Source organism: Chanodichthys erythropterus, chromosome 18, assembly GCF_024489055.1.
Source record: "Chanodichthys erythropterus isolate Z2021 chromosome 18, ASM2448905v1, whole genome shotgun sequence".
NCBI classification, from domain to species: domain Eukaryota; kingdom Metazoa; phylum Chordata; class Actinopteri; order Cypriniformes; family Xenocyprididae; genus Chanodichthys; species Chanodichthys erythropterus.
Genome location: NC_090238.1, coordinates 39135846 through 39157671, shown reverse-complemented (window position 1 = coordinate 39157671; position 21826 = coordinate 39135846). Strand labels below are relative to the sequence as shown.

The window sequence follows — 21826 nt, the reverse complement described above, 5'->3', positions numbered from 1 at the left end:
AATATATCATTAAAAGGTCTCAACTAGCAGAACGAGCATATTTGTTTCGCTTAGAGACCAAACTACACCAAGTATTTGTATGAAAAGCGCAGCAGACACAAGTATAAACAGCATACACATGATGCTTTTGTACCATGTTTTTGTTTGTAACTTGTAGTAAACTGTATTAGATCATACACTGTATCTTTATTTAGAGCAGCTGGTGTCGAACGAGCACAAACACAACATGAGCAGATCATGAGTGACATTGGCATGCTGCTTCGCTTAAGCAATAAGACTTCAGGAATCCGATCATCTGAACGTTCAACCAATGGAAACTGGATCTCAGGTATAGTGGGTGGGGACGATGTGTAGAGACCAATCAGACACTGTTGGAGCGCTCGGATTGGTCTTGATTTACCATGAGCTGAAGCAGCGCTGAAAGATGAACTAAATCTCCCTCTGTGTGAATATAATCATCAGTGCCAGAGCATCAGGGTCAGCCGGAGCTAACGAGCGCTCATTAAAACACACATTAAACTCTGATCGTCCAGCTCATGCCAAAACCAAACTTCACTGAGAGTAAAGCACCTGCTCGTTCACAGAGGAATGAAAGATGAGGGAGAAACCCATGACTGATAGAAAGACTTGATTTCCAGGTTCTTAAAGGGCCCGAAAACCCTGAAACGAATCTGGGAATTACTGTGACGGAAACTAATGAGACTTAAACATGTTATACATCAGAGAATGAATCTACATGGACATGACGGGTCACATGACACATGATGATGGAGAAACCAAGTCACTTACCCTCTGTTTTAATTGAAGAGCAAATTATAAAAGAGAAAGCAAAACAAACCACGAGCACAGGTCACATGATACACAGCTTCTGCAGTCATTTCATATCAGCATGTGTGTGTGTGTGCGTGTGTGTGTGGGACGGATACCTTCCCGTAGGACCAGCCCAGCTCGATCTTGTTCATTCCCCAGAGCTCATGGATGTTCTCCGCCAGACGATCCCGAACCTTCTCCAGATGAGGAGGCATCACCACCTGACGACACACACACACACTTGAATATAAACAAGTTTTTATAAGTAACATTTGAAGAGTTTGGTTCCAAAACGCAATAACTCCATTTTGATTAATTTGAGTAAAAAGGTGTTTTCTTTACCAAGAAAGTGGCAAGATGAAAACCACTATTTTCTATTTCAAACTTTCAAATAGCATCTCATCTTTTGGTTATAAAAAAAATAAAAATTCAAATCTACATTTTGATTTTAAAAAGTTTATTATAAAAACATTATTTTTTTCCCAAAATGCAATAAATCCATGACACTTTTTTTTCCAAAATGTAATTAATCCATCAATATAAAAGTTATTTTTCAAATGTTTTTCAAAGTTGATTCATATACATGACAGAGTTTAAACTTTGCCAATATTTATCTTATATACAGGCATTTTACTAAAAATACATTCAGCCGTCACTCCCAAACTGAATCTTGTTAAATGTTATAAATTATTTGTCATTACCGATTAAAGAGTATCTGGCGCCACCTCACGGTTAAATAAACACATTTGCCGAGTACATTGGTATTAAAAACGGCTTTTAAAAAGAGCCTTCAATGTTTACAGTGGGTGGAATGGAGCGCTGTGATTGGTTGAGAGCGGATATATCGCATTCTGCAGAGAAGGGAGACTGCCGTTTGTCGTGTTTTGGAAAGAAGGGGAGAAAACATGACAGAATAACACGACGGATATCGCATTTTGCGTAAAATTAATAAATGACATTTCAATACTGACCAGATACAATACTGATTTTGGCGAAAACTAAATTTTTTGAAAATGGCGTTTATCGCATTTTGGAACCAAACTCTTCATTTGATCATCAGAAAATCATGGAATCATGGAATATTTTAATTTAACCCTCATTTAGGGCTCATTTAGGTGTGTGCATGTTAGGCATGTGACGGTATAAAATTTTGCAAATGTTGCGATTAATTGCTTCACCCTCAGGGGTCTGAGGATTTTTGGGGCCCTGGAGAAGTTTTGACATGCCCTGACATTTGTGCTTTTTTCAGTTGTTCATAAACATATTATTGACAAAAGTGTCATTACACTGTATTCAGCACAAACTAGGCTACAATAATATGTGAGGAACATGTATGTACATGTTTGTATTTTTGAAGGAATAACGTTTATGCATGGTTATTGAAAAAACAAAAAACTTAAGTCACTGAAATAAAGCCAAAAAAATAATATTAAATCTGTGTTTACAAGACTTCTGGGTATTGGAGGTTGTAGACTAGAGTTTTTGCTTCAAAATGATGTAAAATCATCCTGCCTACTTGTTCTTATAAAACAATATATCAATGTAGTTTTTGTAAGACACTTTTTTGTCAAGAAACACAGTATGTATGGAGGTGTGAATCTTCATGAATAATGCTGTGCTTCACACCTGAGAAGACAAAAGATTCACATAATGAGCCTCATAATGACCTGCACATTAATGAGCTCTTTCAGTCAGGTAGGCTGTGAAAAAACCCTCTGTGATCATGTCTCAAGCTCATCATGGTGTATATCAAACATACAGAAAAAACAGCAACACTGTGAAATATTATTACAATTTAAAATAATGGTATTCTATTATATACTTTAAAATATAATGTATTTCAGCTGCTTTGTTTCAGGGGTTTCCGGGATAACCGCTGCATTTCTGCTGTTCCATCAGCGCCCTCTGTTGTCAGAGAGTCAACATGCACTTTGCTTTCACTCGTTCTGTCATGTGCTTCTCAAGCATGTTGGGTTTGTTTACATCTGAGCGCGTGTCTCTTTGACGCAGAATACAGCGGTGTTGTGCATTTTATACGGCTGATGGGGAAAGTATTCTTAAAATGCATTATGAAAATTTGAATAATTCTTAATAAATAATTATTCACAGTATTTTGAGGTGCCCATGCTAACAATATCATGCACATTCATTACCGTGATATATCGCATATCGGCACATGTCTAGTGTGTGTGTGTGTGTGTGTATTTGTGTGTGTGTGTGTGTACCTGAGTTGTGTCCACAGGTTTGGGAATGAAGGAAGTCTGTGACATCAGGTGTGTGTTTCCCAGTAGATCTCTCACTCCGTCGGCGTCTCTCTTGTACTCTTTCACCGGCTCGACCCTCATCTTCTCTTTCGGCAGCAGAGCCTCGTAACACGGCGCGTAACCCGACGGAGGCAGGAACTTGAAGTCTCCATGACGACCGCCTAACAGGAAGCGCACCCTATAAGACGACACGAGGGTTAAAGCGTGTGTGTGTGGAGAACACCGAGCACAGAAGCGGCGTCTGGACGTACTTGACGCCGGCGGAGAAGCTGACCACGGGGAAGAACAGCCCGTCGATGTTGAAGTTCTCGAACATGCCCTGCACCGGCTGCCCGTTGATCCTGAAGGAGATGCTGGGAGCGTTCAGATCCATACAACAGCTGACCACGTCATCCGACGTCAACATGTGCTGGTTCACAGACGCCACGGTCCTCGGGATGCGTCCTACAGCAGGACCAAAACACAGTCACTAAGACACAATGACATCGAGCGCCACATGTGAGGAATAAGACAGCTGTCTCTGTAGAGCGTACGGTGCTGCAGGGCTTCCGTACCCGACCACAGATGGAGTCCGTCGAAGCCGTAGGAGTAGAGATCGTCCCCGACGCCGTTCCCGCCCCAGCCCTCTCCGCCGCCCGGGTAGGGAGCGTAACCTTTAGTGGACGCCCAGCCCACCCGCAGGTGCGACGGTTCGCCCGTCAGGAAGTGATCCACCTGATCAATCATCAGCTCAAAATACCACTTCCTGTACTGGGCGGAGCCTTCACTGACTCCCACGAAGATATTGGGCCTCATGCTGCAAACCAACACACACACACACACATATAATCATAATGACATGTGTGGCAGATAAACATGTGTTTATATTATATTTAATAATCATTAATAATAAAATATTTTTTTATAAATTAATAAACAAAAAAATAAAAAACTGAATCAATAAACAAACAAATACATTTATATTTAATCAAATAACAAAAATTATTTTACTCAATTTTACTCAAAACTTTAAATATATATAAAAAATTGAGTAATCATCCTAAATAAAAGTAATAAATAAATACATTTATTTATTTATTATGATTTAAAATAAATTCATTTGTTTAAAAAAGCAATGAATAAAAAATAAATATATTTGAATAATCATAAATAAATGTATATTTAATCAGATAAATAAATAGATTTATATTTAATCATGATAAACAAATAAATGTATATTTAATCATCCTAAATAAATAAATTAATTAATAATAATAAATTAATAAATAATTAATTTAGGATTAAATGTTTATTTATTTAAAAACCAATAAATAAAAATTACAAATCAATAAACAAACAAATACATTTATATTAATCATACATAAATGAACAAATACATTTATATTTAATCAAATTAACCAATAAATGTATCTTTACTCATTTTTTTATATTTAATCATCCTAAATAAAGTAAATAAATAAATAAAAATTAATTAATTAACAAATATATATTTAAATAATCATTAATAAGTTTATATTTATTTTCATATAAATGAATAAATATCTACATTTATATTAAATCATAAATAAACAAATATATGTATTTTAATCATCCTAAATAAATAAATTAATTAATTGAGGATCATTAAATACAGTTGTTTTTAAATAATAATAATAAAATCAATCAATAAATGTACAAATCAATAAATAAATACATTTATATGTAATCATCATAAATAAATTAAATCATTAAATCATTAAAAAAATATATATAAATATTTTTAAAAAGAAAATTACAATTAATATTTAACCACCACAAATAAATGTATAATACATAAATGTATTTATTTATTTATATAAGATGATTAAATATAAAAGTATCTGTGTTCAATAAATAAAAATAAATAATGCATATTTAATCATGAATAAATAAAAATACATTTATATTTAATTATAAATAAATAAATACATTTTTGTTCGTTTTATTTTTTATGAACATCTCTGACCTTTGGACGTCATTGACCAATCGCGTCTGCAGGAGCAGGTCTCGTCTGGGCAGCAGGTGATCACAGATCAGGTTCTGATTGGCTCTGACAGCGACTCCGTTACACACACACAGAGAGCAGAGGACGTCCAGGATCTGAGCACACGTCACACAAACCATCATCATTTGACACAGGTTTCCCAAAAACACACTGAATTAGATGCGATCAGAGGATCACATGATCTCGACGATCACGTGACGCAGGAGTCTGAGGCGACACACTGACCTTGTGGTTGCGTCCGTGTTTGTAGAGCAGAGAGATGATGGTCTTTATGTGTCCTCTCTGGATGATGTTCAGAGCTTCTGGACTTTCAATCAGGATACAGTGAAGAACCTCCAAGATCCCTGAGACACGGGAGACGAGCAGAACCTCTGAGATCACTTCAGGTCAGAGTTCGAACCTTTATTTTGAAGCATCGGACCTACCTGAAGACGACTCCAAGCGCTCCAGCTTACTGACCAGCCAGTCCAGGTTATGTGAGAACTGCGTACAGTTATTCCGGTTCCCTCGGATGAGAGCGGCTGGAAGAGGTGATGGGATAATCCAATTAACCAGCGCATGCATTAAACATGAAAGCAGGAAACAAGCTGCATTATCAGGCCAAACACGACTTCTTCCTTTCCAAATGTCACCTCCTTCAAGGACAGAGACGCAGCTCCTTGAGGCGGCGCACACCGCTGTCATGCATACTAATGAGCTGATCGGGTCACCTGACAGATGGGCGAAGCCTAAACTCAGTTAAGACTGACCTTAGAGGAACACTGTGTCTGTGTGTGTGTGTGTGTGTGTGTGAGGAAGATTGGACCTGAGACGTGATCATCACATTAATCTGGTTCCTCTGAGACAGGAAATCAGTGTCCAGAAAACATCCAGCGGGACATGTGACATCAGAGCGGCGAGTGGCGCTCACACAGATGAGAATGAGTGTGTGTGTGCATGACTGTAGGGTTGGAGATGTGTAAATAATGAAGAGTGTGTTCAGAGGAAGGTTACCCAGCAGCTCGTAGAGCAGGTTGAGGATGTCTTTCCAGGCGGCTCCGGCCTCTTCTCCCGCACACTCGCCGAAATGAGCCGCGCTGTTATAAACGCTCAAGCGGTCGATGCAGTTGGACACCAGAGACAGCATCCCCTGAGACACACACAACATACATGTGCTCATTTACCCAGAGTGCACTGCTGCGTGTGAGGTCAGATGACAGAATATGATTTATGACGCTCTGAAGAACTGATGAATCGAATGCAGTGATCAGATCCAGCTCAGCAGATTCATTAAATAACTCGATCGTTAATAAACGTTTAATGAGCCCACAGAGACCATGATCTCTATAAACACATCATATATAACCCACTGTAGGGTATAGAACACATTTTATGAGACATGGCTTCTGTGTTACAAAAAGTGATTTTTTTTACTCAAATACTTTTGCTGGAAAACAAGATGGAAAAAATAATGGAAAAAAAAAAAAAAACCTGAAATTTATTAAATAAATAAATTCTTTTTTTTTTTTTTACCAGACAAAAAAATATATGGAAGCCCGTTTCCACCACTAAAAAAACACAAAAAAAAATCACGCAATTGCGACTATTTCTCACAATTCTGACTTAATATCTCACAAAAAGTCGCAATTAATCTTTTTTTTCCATAAAAATATACAAACAAATATATATAAATAAATAATTTAACTTGATTCCAGTCATTAAAAAAAAGATATATATATATATATATATATATATATAAAAATGGAAGACAAGTTAAAAATATATATATAAATAAATAAAATGTATATATGTAAATCAAGATGTCTTCAAGTCTTGTTTTCTAATAAATGTATCAAAATAAAGTGATTTTGCACTTATTTGTAATAATTTATATATTTTATTATTTATAAATATTTAATTTTTACTTATATATATATATATATATATATATATATATATATATATATATATATATATATTTTACTGAAAAACATTTTTTAAATAAAAAATTAAATATTTATAAATAATAAAATATATAAATTTTTACAAATAAGTGCAAAATCACTTTATTTTGAACTTATTTGTAATAATTTATATATTTTATTATTTATAAATATTTAATTTTTACTATATATATATATATATATATTTTTTTTTTTTACTGAAAAACAAGTTGAATTATATATAAAAATATTTTAAAAAATAAAACATTATATATATATATTATATATTTATATTTATTTTTTAAACAAAAACTCGCTTCATTTTGATCAATTTCAGAAAATAAGACTCAATTTTACGTAATTTTGCTTTTTAAGTTGATTTAAGAATTTGTACTGAGAACAAGTGAGCAATCAGGACGACACCAATTAATTCAAAAATGACTAATTTTTAGAACACAATCTTAAAAAAAAAAAAATTAACATTTGAAAGATGTGACTATCATATGATAAAAAGCAAAAGAAAACAATAAATGTTAGTTGATGCGATGATCCGCTGACAGAAAGTCATCACTAAACTGCAGCATCAGTTTAAACCGCACTACGATCACCTTCAGAAGGAGATAAGATCATGTGATCAGCTCACCTCCTGTTTGAAGAGGTTCTGTCGGTTCTTCAGGGAACGCAGTTTGATCTGTTTCTTCTCGTGCTCCAGCTCAGCGTCAGGCAGTCTGAAGTACGTGATGAGATCGTTGAGCGTCTGGAGAACCTCCTCGATGGGCAGAGCCACTGACACGTGGTTCTTGATGCTCAGACCGTCCAGCTCTCTGTAGAAACAGCACCAGAGACAGAGGTTTACTGGGAAGATCTTCGTTGTTTGAAACTGGCGGTTATGGTAAGGGGCGGGACATTTCCCAAACACGCCGACCAACCAGAGCACAGTGTGCTTTTCAGAAGGAGGGGCTTCATAGAGACTAAACAGAGCATTACTGACAGACTGGGAAGAGAGGAGCTGAACAATGGAGAATATGAGGAAAATAATCAACCTGCTCTAATAGAGCCCAAAAATAAGACTGCAGACCATCTCAAACCTACAAGAGGAACAATTTCAGGAACCATGAAGCCAAAGAGGCCTGAGATGTGACAGTAATGAGCCTCCCAGAATAACATGCAGCTTCCCGCTGATTCAATTCTGAGCCAAAACAGTCTTGCTTATGTAAGATTATGAAACATATTTCCTGAAAATGTCTTGGGTGAAGGTGCCATCAGGAGCTCGACTCGTTCACTCACGCAGAACATTCAAGACGCACGTGAGCGCTAAAAATAGTGTGTTTGTGAGCGCCGACGCACCATCTGGCAGGAAAATGCGTGAGACGAACTTATTGGACACACATGAGATTGAGATCATGACAGAGGTCGAGTTTGATACCTGATGAAGCAGCTGAAGAGACGCGTGGTGTTGCGGATGATTCGAGCGGCGCGCGACTCCTCGTGTTGACAGCGCTGCAGCGTCAGACCATCATCCATGTGTCCTTCTGAATGAAGACACGCCTGAACCAGAGGAAATAAACTTCTCTCATCATTCCACATCATCATTCTTCTGCTCTTCAACTACATAATTACACAAGAACTAGAAGTCGACTCCCATGATCCTTCAGTACAGGCTGCTCTGGTGGTGAAGCATCTGCTCATCAGTGTTATTACAGTTCACTAAAACCATTAAAAAAATAAAACTTTAAACTTATTTTATTTCAGCTAGTTGCATTTCTCATTTTTATTTTGTATATCTAGACATATATACATTTAAAAAAACAAAATTTCTCTTTTCATTTATTTTAACTTTATTTTTAACTAAATTAACTTAATAACAAAAAAAAAAAACTAAAACTAAAAATAGATAAAAATGAACATGCAAATTTGGTAAAATTTCTTTTACCTGCTCTTTGGTAAAAGAAAATGAATGTTAAAATAAAATAAAATATAAACTTATTTTTACTCAGTTTCACTTGAAATACTAAAATAACTAAAACTGAAATAAAAATTATAAATTATAAATTAAAAACTATATAGACATATTAACCCCCCCCCCCCACAAAAATTAATTACCTGAAATTTAATGTGAACTGAAACAATATAAAAAACAATATATTAAATAAACAAATATTTTATATATATATATATATTTACATTTATGCATTTGGCAGACGCTTTTATCCAAAGCGACTTACATTGCATTATACTATACATTTTATATATATATATATATATATATATATATATATATATATATTCATATTCATATTCAACAAATCAACAAATATATATTCATATATAAAACATTTGTTTATTTAAATATATTGTTTTTTATATTGTTTCAGTTCACATTAAATTTCAGGTAATTCATATATATATAAAAATTTAATCAAATTAAATATAAAAAAAATATATTTTTGAGTTTAACTTTATATACTAAAATAAATAATACTGAAATAAAAAATTTTAAAAAATTATATAGACATGTTCAAAAAAACGAATCCCCCCAAAAATGAATTACCAGAAATTAAATGTGAACTGAAACAATATAAAAAAATAATCTTAATCTTATTTTACCTGATGTATTAAAATAACTAAAACTACATAGACATAAAAAAAAAAGACTAAAACTAATAAAATGCCAAACACAACAAAATGAAGAAAGCTTTAGCATTAAAATAAATCCAGAAAATGACAATAAACATTTAAAACTATAATAGCATCTAAAATAACACGCAGTTCTGAGGCCCGTTTCAAAGAAACGTAAAATATAAGTCACCTAATATTAACTTTTTGTTTATTGAAGTGCATTTGCAAACGTGCTGATATTCGTGAAAACAGCACTCTTGCTCATGTGGCATTGCTTATAAATATTAAAAACAAGACTTTTTTTGCACCATATCTTGAACTTTAGGGCATTACTTATTAATTTTAGTGGCATTTGTGCCCCAGTTAATTTCCGCCCCGGTGTGTTTCGAGCGCAAGCAGAGGCCCGTTTCAAGAGAAACAGCGAAGGCCTTTACTGGTCTATCTGGACTACATGAAACTGGATGAAGCAACAGCAGGTGTGAATCTCACCCGTCTCTTGAGCGGCCCCAGTCGAGCTGATTTGACGTCAGGCGCCTGATAGGACAGCCACAGTCCCGTCGCCACGTGCATCACGAAACACAGGGAGTCTCCGTACTTGATCTCCGCCACGCCCATGCCCTCGATGTCCCGCTTCGGACTGCACTCCAGCTTATCCTGAACCAACACAAACCACACATTTACATCGGGAGCGTATTAGGAATATTAATAATAACGAGCACAATTTCAGCTGAAAGCATGAATTGTTTTCAGCTCATCTTATTCTAATCAATCACGTGATTACTCGAGTTTGACCTGAAAACATGATGATAGATCAAACTACTCAAGATGAACTCAAGCGGAACGAACGAACATTACAGCACATCCAGAGGCAAAGCTGATGAATCCTAATTAAGGACTCGTTTTCCCTGCTGGAACGTCGAGAATAAAATCACAGCAGAATAAGTGGATGACAAACGACACACAATAAAAGTGATGGTTCTTATTTAATAAAGCTCTGGAGGAAGATCCTCTTTGTTGGATATTGACCCTTTGAGAGTTACTATCTTCCTCACATCTGTCTCTTACAGATATAACACTAATAATTCAATAAACTTCAGTGATTTAGTCTGAATTAATTAATTGCATAATGAATACTGGAGTTGGTATGATTTGTAATGTTTTCAAAGTGAGTCTCTTCTGCTCACCAGAAGAATAAAGGTGTTCATTTCTTAACTCTGAAGGCTCTGGAGTAAATGTTGTGTTTGTCTGATCACCTTGGAGGCTCTGAAGCAGAAGGCGGTGGCCGTGGTGTCTGATCTCTCTCTGTCCTGCAGCACGACGCCTCTGTCCTCCGTCAGCGCCAGATAGTGACCGGTGGTCAGGTGACGCAGGCGGAACGGCTGACCCCAGCGGATGTGGCTGCCGCACCAGCTGAACACACATGGAGATCATGGGTTTGGTCACTATAGTATTAATTTGCGTTCCGTTCAAACACGTAATGATTATTTAGGGGATTCACTGCCACATTTAAATGCAGTCGTCACTCCTGAAACTTAATTACTAATAGCTATAATTAATGACAATAATTAGCACAGGTCACATGTCAGATGACTAGAGCTTCACACCTGATCCGTAACGGCTCCAGCCTCCAGAGAGATCGGGCTTTTGCTCCGGCTTTACCCGTCTCATAGTTCACCACTCTGAAAAACACCAGTGAAAACAAGTTCGGAAACGAATGCTTGGAAAATGAACAAAAAAGCACAATTAAACTAAATCAATTATGAGTATTAAAGAGAAATGTGAAAATTAATGAAAATAGTTGACTGCGGTATTACTATGCATGAGATTTCTTTTCTCGTTCTTCGCTAGTTTTCTGTATATGTGTTCTGAAGATGAACGAAGGTCTTACGGGTGTGAAACGACATGAAGGTGAGTAATTAATGACATTATTTTCATTTTTGGGTGAACTAACCCTTTAAATATGAATCTAAAACCGTCAGTTTGAGGCAGCAAGTCATGAGTGAGTCGTTGAATCATTTACTCAACCGATGCATTCAAATGGATGATTCATTCAGCAATGAAGCAAGTGACTGTCTTTGGCTGCATTCCAAATAACATACTTCTCTATGACATAGTAGCCAGAATGTGGCCAAAAAAAAATAAAAAAATGTGGAGACAGATGGAGGGATGGATAACATTCACAAACACTTTTTAGTGCTCACAGAAAGTAAACAGTCATTCAGAATAAACAAAAGAGAGTCAGTGGAATCCTAAAGCTGGTTTGATGTGGTTCAGGAGAGATCTTCGGTTAACCGCGACTCTGAAGATGAGCGTCACGTTTATGGATCACCTCAGAAGACTGAAATAAACACTGAGCGATAGCTGAAATCGTTATTCGCGCCCTCCGCACTGACAGATCTGTGATGCGTCTGAAGGAGGTCTTGCAGAAAATCCTTGACAGGAAGAGTCCCTGTGATTAGATCTCAAGGACAGGACGCAGCGCCACAGGCCAGAGCTGACAACCCACATCTCACACCGCAGACGCCGCGCTAAACGCCACAGCGCTAAAAATAGGCCACACGCCTACGAGGAGCTCAGAGGGACCGATCGCATCTTCAGCGTTTGTCCCCGGGTTACTCCTGCCTCGACCCAGTTCAGCGGCCGGCGTGACGCTCAACAGCTATTCATAGACGAACAGCCACTGAATCACAGACACTGCACCAGGACGAGCTTCACAGGACCAGGAACACTGACACCATCAGCACTCACACTGAACTGATCTGAATCATGACACTGCTGAACTGAGAGTCTCTCTTAATTGAACTTTGCAACATTAACGCTGTTATTTCCCTGTTTATTACTGCGAAGCTGCTTTGAAACCATCTGTGCTGTATAAAGGGTAAATGTTGACATTCATGTGATAAATGGAGCATCATTTGGACTTTACTGACGTGAAGAAATCATGTGCTTCTCAACCTTTTACACTGCACAGAAAAATATAAGCAAATAAAATAATTAAAATTAGAATCATTAAACTTCATTATTCCAGAAGATTTAAGAGCTGGATGTTCTTCAGGGTTCTTCTCTTCTTAACCTTTTCCAGTCGTTCCTGATTTACTGGATAATAATTGAGGATTTTTAAACATTTTAATGATTTAAAAACTATATATTGCTCAATTTCTACTCGATAATATATTTTAGAGCTTGGAATAAGATGATTTAGGGATGGATGGATGATGGATGATGGATGGATGGATGGATGGATGGATATAGGGATGATGGATGGTTGGATGGAGGGATGATGGGTGATGGAGGGATATAGGGATGGATGGATGGATGGATGGATGGATGAGGGATGATGGAGGGATGAATAGATGGATGGAGGGATGGATGGAGAGATGGATGGATATTAGGAGGGAGGGATGATGGGTGATGGAGGGATATATGGATGAGGAATGAAGGATGAGGAGGGATGGATCGAGGGATGGAGATATGGATGGATGGATAGATAGATGGATGGATGGAGAGATGGAGGGATGGATGGAGGGATAAATAAATAAATAAATAAATAAATAAATAAATATTCCGGTTTTGAGAATCCTGGTTCTTTAAAGAGAAAAAAATGATTAAAATAAGAAAAATCTTGATTTTGAGTTTTGTCTCGTTTTAAAGTCATCTTGACTCAGAAGTTCTCTGAAGGCTCCTGATGATGATGATGATGATATCAGGTTTCTACCTCTGCTCTTCCTCACTCTGATCCGAGCCTGGGATCGTCAGAACCTCATCGTGTCCGTGAAAAAGACGCATCACATGACCACCAAGAAGGTATCCTATAGGACAGAAGAAGAATCAGTCGGGCAAAGTAAAAAAAACAGGAAAATCAATGATGTTTCACTGCGAGACTCAACAGGCAAAACCAGAGTTTCTCACTCACTGGTCAATATTGAGAACTATTTGGCTCTTCATTCAGACTAATGAAAAGAATAAAGTCTTTATTTGACGTACCTTCCTCCACGTTGCTCCCGGAGCAGGTGGGATGGACGTTCCACAGCGTCTGCATGAAGGACGCGTCCACCTGGATGTTGCCATTGGATATGGACAGATGCTGTCGGCGAGACCAGGTGCATAATCGTTACCATGGCAACACATCATGTGGGTTTAATCATGCGTTTGCCCCAGAGGTCATAACTGAAAAGCTAGGCATCGTGGGATATGCGTGCATAAATTCAGATTAAGCTGTAAAAATGAGTATACATAACCGTCTTTCTGTTGTTATAAAACAAATATAAACCGAAAAGCTTAATAGTCAAGGAAATAAATAATAAATTGATTAATTAAAAAAAAAAATTAAATAAAAATTAAATAATATAATACTTTGAACTACAAACATGCTTACAGCACTGAAAAGTTTAACTAAAAATAAAATAAAATAAAATAATAAAATAAAATAAAATAAAAAATTTTGAACTATAAAACAAAATATAAACCGAAAAGCTTAATAGCCATGGAAATAAAACAATAAATATGTAAATAAATGAAATTAAATAACATTAAATAATAATTGGAAGTAAAAAAAATATGATTACAGCACTGAAAAGTTTGTTAGTCACGGAAATAAAATAAAATAAATATTTTGAAATATAAAAACAAAATAAACTGAAGAGCTTAATAATTGTTTATATAGATACATTTAAAAATTAAATAAGCAAATGAAAAAATAAATGAATAAATACACAAGTAAATAACATGGCCATAGAAATACATTTCATTCTCTTTCATCACAATATTATGTATTTTTTCTGTTGAGTTTGAAGGGAAATATATATCAGTCCCTCCAGAAAAACGCGATTATGCGATCGCCTGATTTCATGCATAATCAGCCAAAGTCCGCATATTTATGCAGGGGTCGCATTTTTTCAAATACGCCGCATTTCGCTGCATAAATTGCCGATTTCAGCAAGCAAAATATATGCGGGACTTAAATATTCTGTGATTTAGTACGCTTGCTTATCATAGGAAGTAATAGGAAATTACTAGTAGCCTAGTGAGAACAGGGTGTTGGGGGAATCACCTTTTATTTTTTTCTGTTTTTCATCAAACCGCAGTTTTTGCAAGTTCCCGCAATTTCATAGCATAAAATTGCAAAAATATCCCATCGCATTTTTTAACAAAACGTGCCACATAATCAAGCATTTTAGCCCGCAACAATCACAAAAAAATCCCACGTTTTTCTGGAGGGACTGAGATATATAAAACACCAGATTGATCTCTCATGATTTCACAGATGAATTTCACACCTGAAGAAAATCAAAAGTAAAGTATTAGTTCGTTTAATCTGGTACTCACTAGATAGCGCTCCGACGAAACGCTGACGAGAATGAGATCATCTCCGATTCGCACTTTCTCCCCCTCGGATCTCTGTTTGGACGCGGGATGGATCGTCCACCAACAGGCCTCACCTGGAGAAAACACAGAGGTCATCGCTGGACTCGAGACCGTCCCGGAGTCTAGAAACAGAGTGAATTCAGTTTCACCTTCAACCCGAACAATCATGCTTCACCTGTTGAGTCTTCTTGAAGTCCCACATCAAACGAGAGTTTATCCGTCATAGACCGAGACGTCTTCAGACAGGTCAGATACTGCAACACAAAACATCAAACGTTCACACAACCTGCCGGAGGTCAAGCAGATCTGATGACGAACGACAGGTCACCAACCATCCCGCTGAAGGAGTGTCTGAGGAGAATAGCGTGACCGTACAGCAAGGTCCGGTGTCCTCCGCCCTGAGCCGCCTGCGGACAGAACCGTCACGTCACTCCTCCATCACACACAAACCAACGATAACCCGATGTAGACGACAGCGAGAGTCACTCACCTTTCTGATGAACTGCTGAGGGAGGCGTGAAGAAACAACAGAAAGACAGCGTGAGACTATTCATCTTCAGCTTAATGTGTTTAACCCTCAAAAATTTGCTTTATTTGCTCATTTGAACCACGACACTATCATGTTTCTTTGGAAGTATGAATAAGCGCAAAATGAAAGTATCTGCGTGTATGAAAACAAACGCAAAAATTACAGATTTGAATGAGAACACTCATGTTAGAAAGCATAACATGAACCAAAAATGAGGATAAAACGGTTTCGCATCAGATAAGTTATTATTTCTGTTTTCAAATGTGAACCGGTGTAATCACATGTGACACGTTCAGCCACAGGACTGCTCTGCTGGGTTGTTATATTATCTAAATACTTACTTTATAGTTTGTGAAGATCATTAACATTATTAGTTCAGTTGAACTACTTATTTTTCCCTCTCATTTTGTGTGAAAAAAGCTTTTTATTTTCATTGCACAAGACCATTTTCAGAATTCTTTTCATTACTTGCAACACTATTTGTTTTTATTCATGTTCAGATTGAATATATTTCTCTAATAAGTCACTTTTGCTTTAGTTTATTTTACTCCCTGGTCTTTTTGGACACACATTATCAATAAATAAAGTGCACCTGTTTATCCGTAAAGAGTAACATTGTACTTTTATCTAGAGTAATATTGTAACAAATGGCTATAACTTGCTTAGAGATTGTTACATTTAGACAAAATTGCATCTGAAAGTTTAAAACATCCAAATATAACTTTTTAAAAGAAAAAAAATTCAAACTTCATGAGGTTTTGTGTGAGTTTACAGATTTTTGCTGATGATTTTTTTTTTTTATTCTGGGAATTTTATCCATTCTCAGACAAAATAAATGTAAAATTGGCACTTTAAATGAGCTAAACTGAAATTTCAAGTTGTCCTGTTTAAAATGATATGCTGACTGGAAACCAGAGAAAAGTGCAGACGTGCCCCAAAAGTGCTCAAGGTCTTTAAGGGTTAATATTACACGCATTTATCCGAGTGCGCTGCAGGAGACCAAAAGCAAAGATCAGAGCCGCCAGCGGTCATCAGGATCACCGTCTGGACCTTAAAGACGTCTGACCTTTAAACGAAAGCCCTGATGGTGAAGAGACACTGACCGACCTGAAGACTGACAGCGGTTAAACATCCGTAAACACTGTGCATGTCGCTGTTGGGCGGAAACATTTACATCTGTATTACGCAGTGTTATAAACTATTACATCTGAAACACTTTACCAAAAGAGCTTGTGACTAAACTTACTGGATCCTCAAACTGTCAGTCAAACCTCATAACTCCACCCACATCTATCCTGAATGAAGTGCTGCACAGTTTGGAACGTTTCTGCTTGTTTGCAATGCAATTGTAAATAAAGATCTGGTGTTTGAATAAGTACAGCGTTTTCTGTGACGCTCCACGCATGACATAGATTAAGATTAATTGCAAAGATTAAGTCAAACGGGCTTTACAAAAAAAGGTAAAAAAACGATGTCGAACGATATTGAAGTTGGAGGAGAAAATGAGTTTTATGTCTACATCAAGTGACCTTTCCAACATGATTACATCATGCGTGGAGCATCACAGAAAACGCTGCACTTATTCAAACACCAGTTCTTTATTTACAATTGCATTGCAAACAAGCAGAAACGTTACAGAGCAGAGCAAGACGAGCATTTGTGGTTAAAAAGTGTATAAATGTTTATTTTTTTAGTAAATGTCTGATGGTTTCTCTAGATGAGACTCTTATTCCTCGTCTGGGATCATGTAGAGCTCTTTGAAGCTGCACTGAAACTGACATTTGGACCTTCAACCTGTTGAACCCCATTGAAGTCCACTATATGGAGAAAAATCCTGGAATGTTTTCCTTCATTTCTTTTCCACTGAAGAAAGAAAGACATGAACATTTTAGATGAGTAAATTATCAGGAAATTTTAATTCTGAAGTGAACTAATCCTTTAATGTAATATTATATATTTTACAGTACCATTCAAAAGTTTGGGATCAGTAAGATTTTTAATGTTTTTAAAAGAAGTTTCGTCTGCTCACCAAGATTGTATTTATTTAATTAAAAATACAGTAAAAACAGTAAAAATTGTGAAATATTATTCCAATGTAAATCAGCAGTTTTCTATGTGAATATATAGTAAAGTGTAATTTATTCCTGTGATCAAAGCTGAATTTTCAGCATCGTTACTCCAGTCTTCAGTGTCACATGATCCTTCAGAAATCATTCTAATATGAATATGTTTTTTTTAGGATTCCTTGATGAATAGAAAGTTTTATCTGAAATACAAAGCTTCTGTAACATTATACGCTACTGTTCAAAAGTTTGGGGTCAGTAAGAATTTTTATTTTTTTTTTTGAGAAGAATTTAAAGAAATTAATTTTTTTTTTCAGCAAGGATGCATTAAAATCAATCAAAAGTGGCAGTAAAGACATTTAAAATGTAACAACAGAATATATTTCAAATAAATGCTGTTCTTTTGAACTTTCTATTCATCAAATAATCCTGAAAAAAAAAAATACTGTACACATTAAATGTTTCCTGAGCAGCAAATCATCATATCAGAATGATTTCTGAAGGATCATGTGACACTGAAGACTGGAGTAATGATGCTGAAAATTCAGCTTTGATCACAGGAATAAATTACACTTTACTATATATTCACATAGAAAACAGTTATTTTAAATTGTAATAATATTTCACAATATTACTGATTTTACTGTATTTTTAATTAAATAAATGCAGCCTTGGTGAGCAGACGAAACTTCTTTTAAAAATCTTACCGATCCCAAACTTTTGAACAGTAGTGTATAAAAAATACATAAAAATATATCCATTAATACTCCAAACTGCTTGTCCTGTGTTTTTATGTTGAGGCAAGTAAAAATCGACTGTTCTGACTGAGTCAGCAAAATAAAAAGTGCACGTCAGAGGTCATTGACAGGTTAACCAAGAGAAGGATTAACAGCGGTTCATTTCAAACGACCCATCTGATCTCATTTCACATCGACTGAACCTCCTGCTCACAGAAACTCCTGGACGAGAGTGTCGTTCTGACAGCTTCATTTATTACTGAACTCGCCGGAGGGAAACGCAGTCAGGTTTAAATCTATTAGTTGAAAAGAAATGAAACAACTTCCATGTCGCAATATTTGTGCTGAACTTGACACGATAAAACAGCAGCTCTCACTGTTTGTGTTTTTGTACTTACGTCATTGTTTTGTCCAGTTTTGGCGAGCATTTCCTGCAGCGCGCGCACAGAGAGCGACTGCTCCAGCACGAAGCTGCAGATGCACAGATCTGGAGGAACATACTGAAACACACACACAATATCATCAAGACACCAGAAAGTAATGTTCGGACTAACTTGACAAAGTCTTGTCTGAAAGTTTTATAAGCTTCCTAGCATTCATTCATGTTGTTAGCAAAGCATGTGTCTAACATTATTTTCTGTTGGTAGCATCTTTGTAGCATGGTTTAATACATTGCTTATGACTTATGACATGTTGCAAGCATTATAGCATTTTGCTAACATTTTGCTAACATATTTTAACACATTGCTAGCACATTTTAACATTTTTCTAACATGTTTTAGAACATTGCTAGTATGTTTTAAGACATTGCAGGTATGAATGAACACATTTTAACACATTGCTAGCATGATTTACCGTGTTGCTAGCATTTAACACATTGCTAAAATGAATTAACATGTTGATAGCATATTGAATATTGATTTAACATGCTGCTAGCATATTTTACCATGTTGCTAACATGAATTAACATACTCCTAACAAGTTTTAGGATGTCGCTCGCATTAATTAGCATTACGTTAACAAGTTTTAACACACTGCTAACATGAATTAGCATGTTGATAGCATGTTAACACTTTACTAACATATTTTAGAACATTGCTAGTATGTTTTAACATGCAAGCATGTTTTAACACATTGCTAACATGAATTCACAAGTTTTAACACTTTGCATGCACGTTTTAACACATTGTTAGTGTGATTTAACATGTTGGTAGCATTTAACACATTGCTAGAATGAATTAACATTTGCTAGCATATTGAACACATTGCTAACATGATTTAACACATTGCTAGCATGAATTAACATACCCCTAACAGGTTTTAAGATGTTGCTCGCATGAATTAGCATAACGTTAACATGTTTCATCGCATTGTTAACATGAATTAGCATTTTGCTAGCATGTTTTAAAACTTTGCTAACATATTTTCTAACATTGATAGTATGTTTTAGAATGTTGCAAACATGTTTTAACCCATTGTTATCATGATTTACCATGTTGCTAGCATTTAACACATTGATAGAATTAATTAACATGTTTTTAACATAAGAATATTGATTTATCATGCTGCTAGCATGTTTTACCATGTTGCTAGCATGAATTAGAATTACGTTAACATGTTTTAGCATTGCTAACATGGATTAGCATGTTGACGGCATGTTTTAACACTTTGCTAAGATGTTTTAAAACATTGCTAAGATGTTTTAACATGTTCTTAACATGAATTAACATACTGCTAATATGTTTCTATGTTTCCAGCATGAATTAGCATGCCGTTAACATGGTTTAACACATTGCTAACTTGAATTAGCATGTTGACAGCATTTTTTTAACATTGCTAACATGATTAAGTACGTTTATGATATGCGGGGTCCCTCAAGGCTCTATTCTTGGCCCTATTTTATTTCCGCTATATATCTTACTTTTAGGGTCGTTTTTCGCAAGTATGGGATTTATTTTATTTTATGCTGACGACACGATGATGAACATGCCTTGGACTCGCTCGTGAACTGTTTAAATGAAGTTAAAGTCTGGATGTCGGTCAAAATCTGTCAGGAAATAAGTGTTTATTACAGCCTCCGTTTATGTGTTTATATTTTAACAACAAATGAATAAAGTTGCATTACGTGCAATTCATGTGGCGGCTCGCCCTGTTCTCATCTAATAAAGTGTTCAGAGATCATCATTTTTAGGTCAATACTAACTGTCCTAAATGAAGAGCGGAGGTGTGATTCAGAGGAGAAAACGGCTTTGGGTCGAAGCCAAAGAGGCCAGAACACCCGCTGACAGTTTGAGGCGAGCGGCGAGAAGATTAACGAAGCACGTACAACAGCAAACTGCCCTCCTTTACTGAGGAACAGCAAACAAAAACTGGGAGAAAGTGGATCACGATGTCCGTGAAGATCCAGGTCTGCTGGAGAAACTTTCTCAGCGCTTTAGCTGTTTATTATTAGGACGGGACCTACTGAGATAGAAAGCCCCACACCTGAACTAGTGGGTTTGACCCTGTAAACTTACGCAGACAGTGTATATTAACACAGATCTGTGACGGTGATGGGTAAAACAGTGAAGTGACCTTTGACCTCTGCTGTGTGAAGTGAGACAGATGAGGGGACAAGGACCCTAGAGAAAGCGGACAGCAGTGGATGATGGACGATCGTGTCACATCAAGGGTCAGATCAGTTTTAAGGTCACTTGAAGCCTTCAAACAGTGGCTCAGGTACAGGTGTGGAGATCAGACACGACAGATCCGTCAGTGAACACTAGCTTACAACTTACTGCATGATAAATATATAAATCAATAAAATAAAATAAATAAATCTGTATTTCATAATGTAATATTGTATATTTCATATAAACAGTGAAAAATCTTAAAAATGTCAAATTAAAATAAATACTTTCAAAATAAAAAGAAACTAAATAAAACACTTAATATTAATTAATTAATAAAAATATGAAATTAAAATAATGTTTAAAATAAAAAACAAAATAATAATAATAATAAAATAATAAAAATTAAAATTAAAAAATAAAACACTAACTAATCATCAATTAAAAAATGCCAAATTAAAATAAATACTTTAATAAAACATTAAAAAAAGCTTACTAATAATTAGTTCATAAAAATATAAAATTAACAAATACTTTTAAAATAAAAAACAAAACACTAATAATTTATTCTTAGTCAAATTAAAATAAATACTTTCAAAATAAAACAATCAAAATTAAATTCGTAAAAATATAAAAATAAAACAATAAAATAAAACAAAATATAAAAAAAACACTTTTAAAAGAAAAGAAAATGAAACTAACTAATAATTACAATATAAAAAATAAATACTTTTAAAATCAACAAAATATAACATTTACTAATAATATAAAATGTAAAATAAATGATTTTTAATATAAATCAAAATAAAACACTTAAAATTAAATAATTCATAAAAATATAAAAATAAATACTAAACAAAATATATAAAAATGAAATTCTTTTAAA

The 21826-nt window shown here is 35.5% G+C and overlaps 1 protein-coding gene across 1 annotated transcript in view; it reads right to left on the bottom strand.

The window, feature by feature from the left end:
- Positions 1-21826, bottom strand: part of LOC137006957 (ryanodine receptor 3) — a 139156-nt gene that overhangs the window by 101883 nt on the left and 15447 nt on the right. Inside the window, exons 3-22 of the mRNA XM_067368130.1 lie at positions 18730-18831; positions 15493-15507; positions 15335-15409; positions 15178-15256; positions 14964-15076; positions 13623-13722; positions 13354-13447; positions 11243-11317; positions 10892-11048; positions 10128-10292; positions 8446-8567; positions 7663-7843; positions 6091-6226; positions 5523-5618; positions 5323-5441; positions 5059-5192; positions 3629-3870; positions 3326-3518; positions 3036-3252; positions 927-1031 (exon numbers count right to left, since the gene is read on the bottom strand). Coding sequence (XP_067224231.1) covers positions 927-1031; positions 3036-3252; positions 3326-3518; positions 3629-3870; positions 5059-5192; positions 5323-5441; positions 5523-5618; positions 6091-6226; positions 7663-7843; positions 8446-8567; positions 10128-10292; positions 10892-11048; positions 11243-11317; positions 13354-13447; positions 13623-13722; positions 14964-15076; positions 15178-15256; positions 15335-15409; positions 15493-15507; positions 18730-18831 — 2520 coding nt within the window. The remainder of the gene's footprint in view (positions 1-926; positions 1032-3035; positions 3253-3325; positions 3519-3628; positions 3871-5058; positions 5193-5322; positions 5442-5522; positions 5619-6090; positions 6227-7662; positions 7844-8445; positions 8568-10127; positions 10293-10891; positions 11049-11242; positions 11318-13353; positions 13448-13622; positions 13723-14963; positions 15077-15177; positions 15257-15334; positions 15410-15492; positions 15508-18729; positions 18832-21826) is intronic.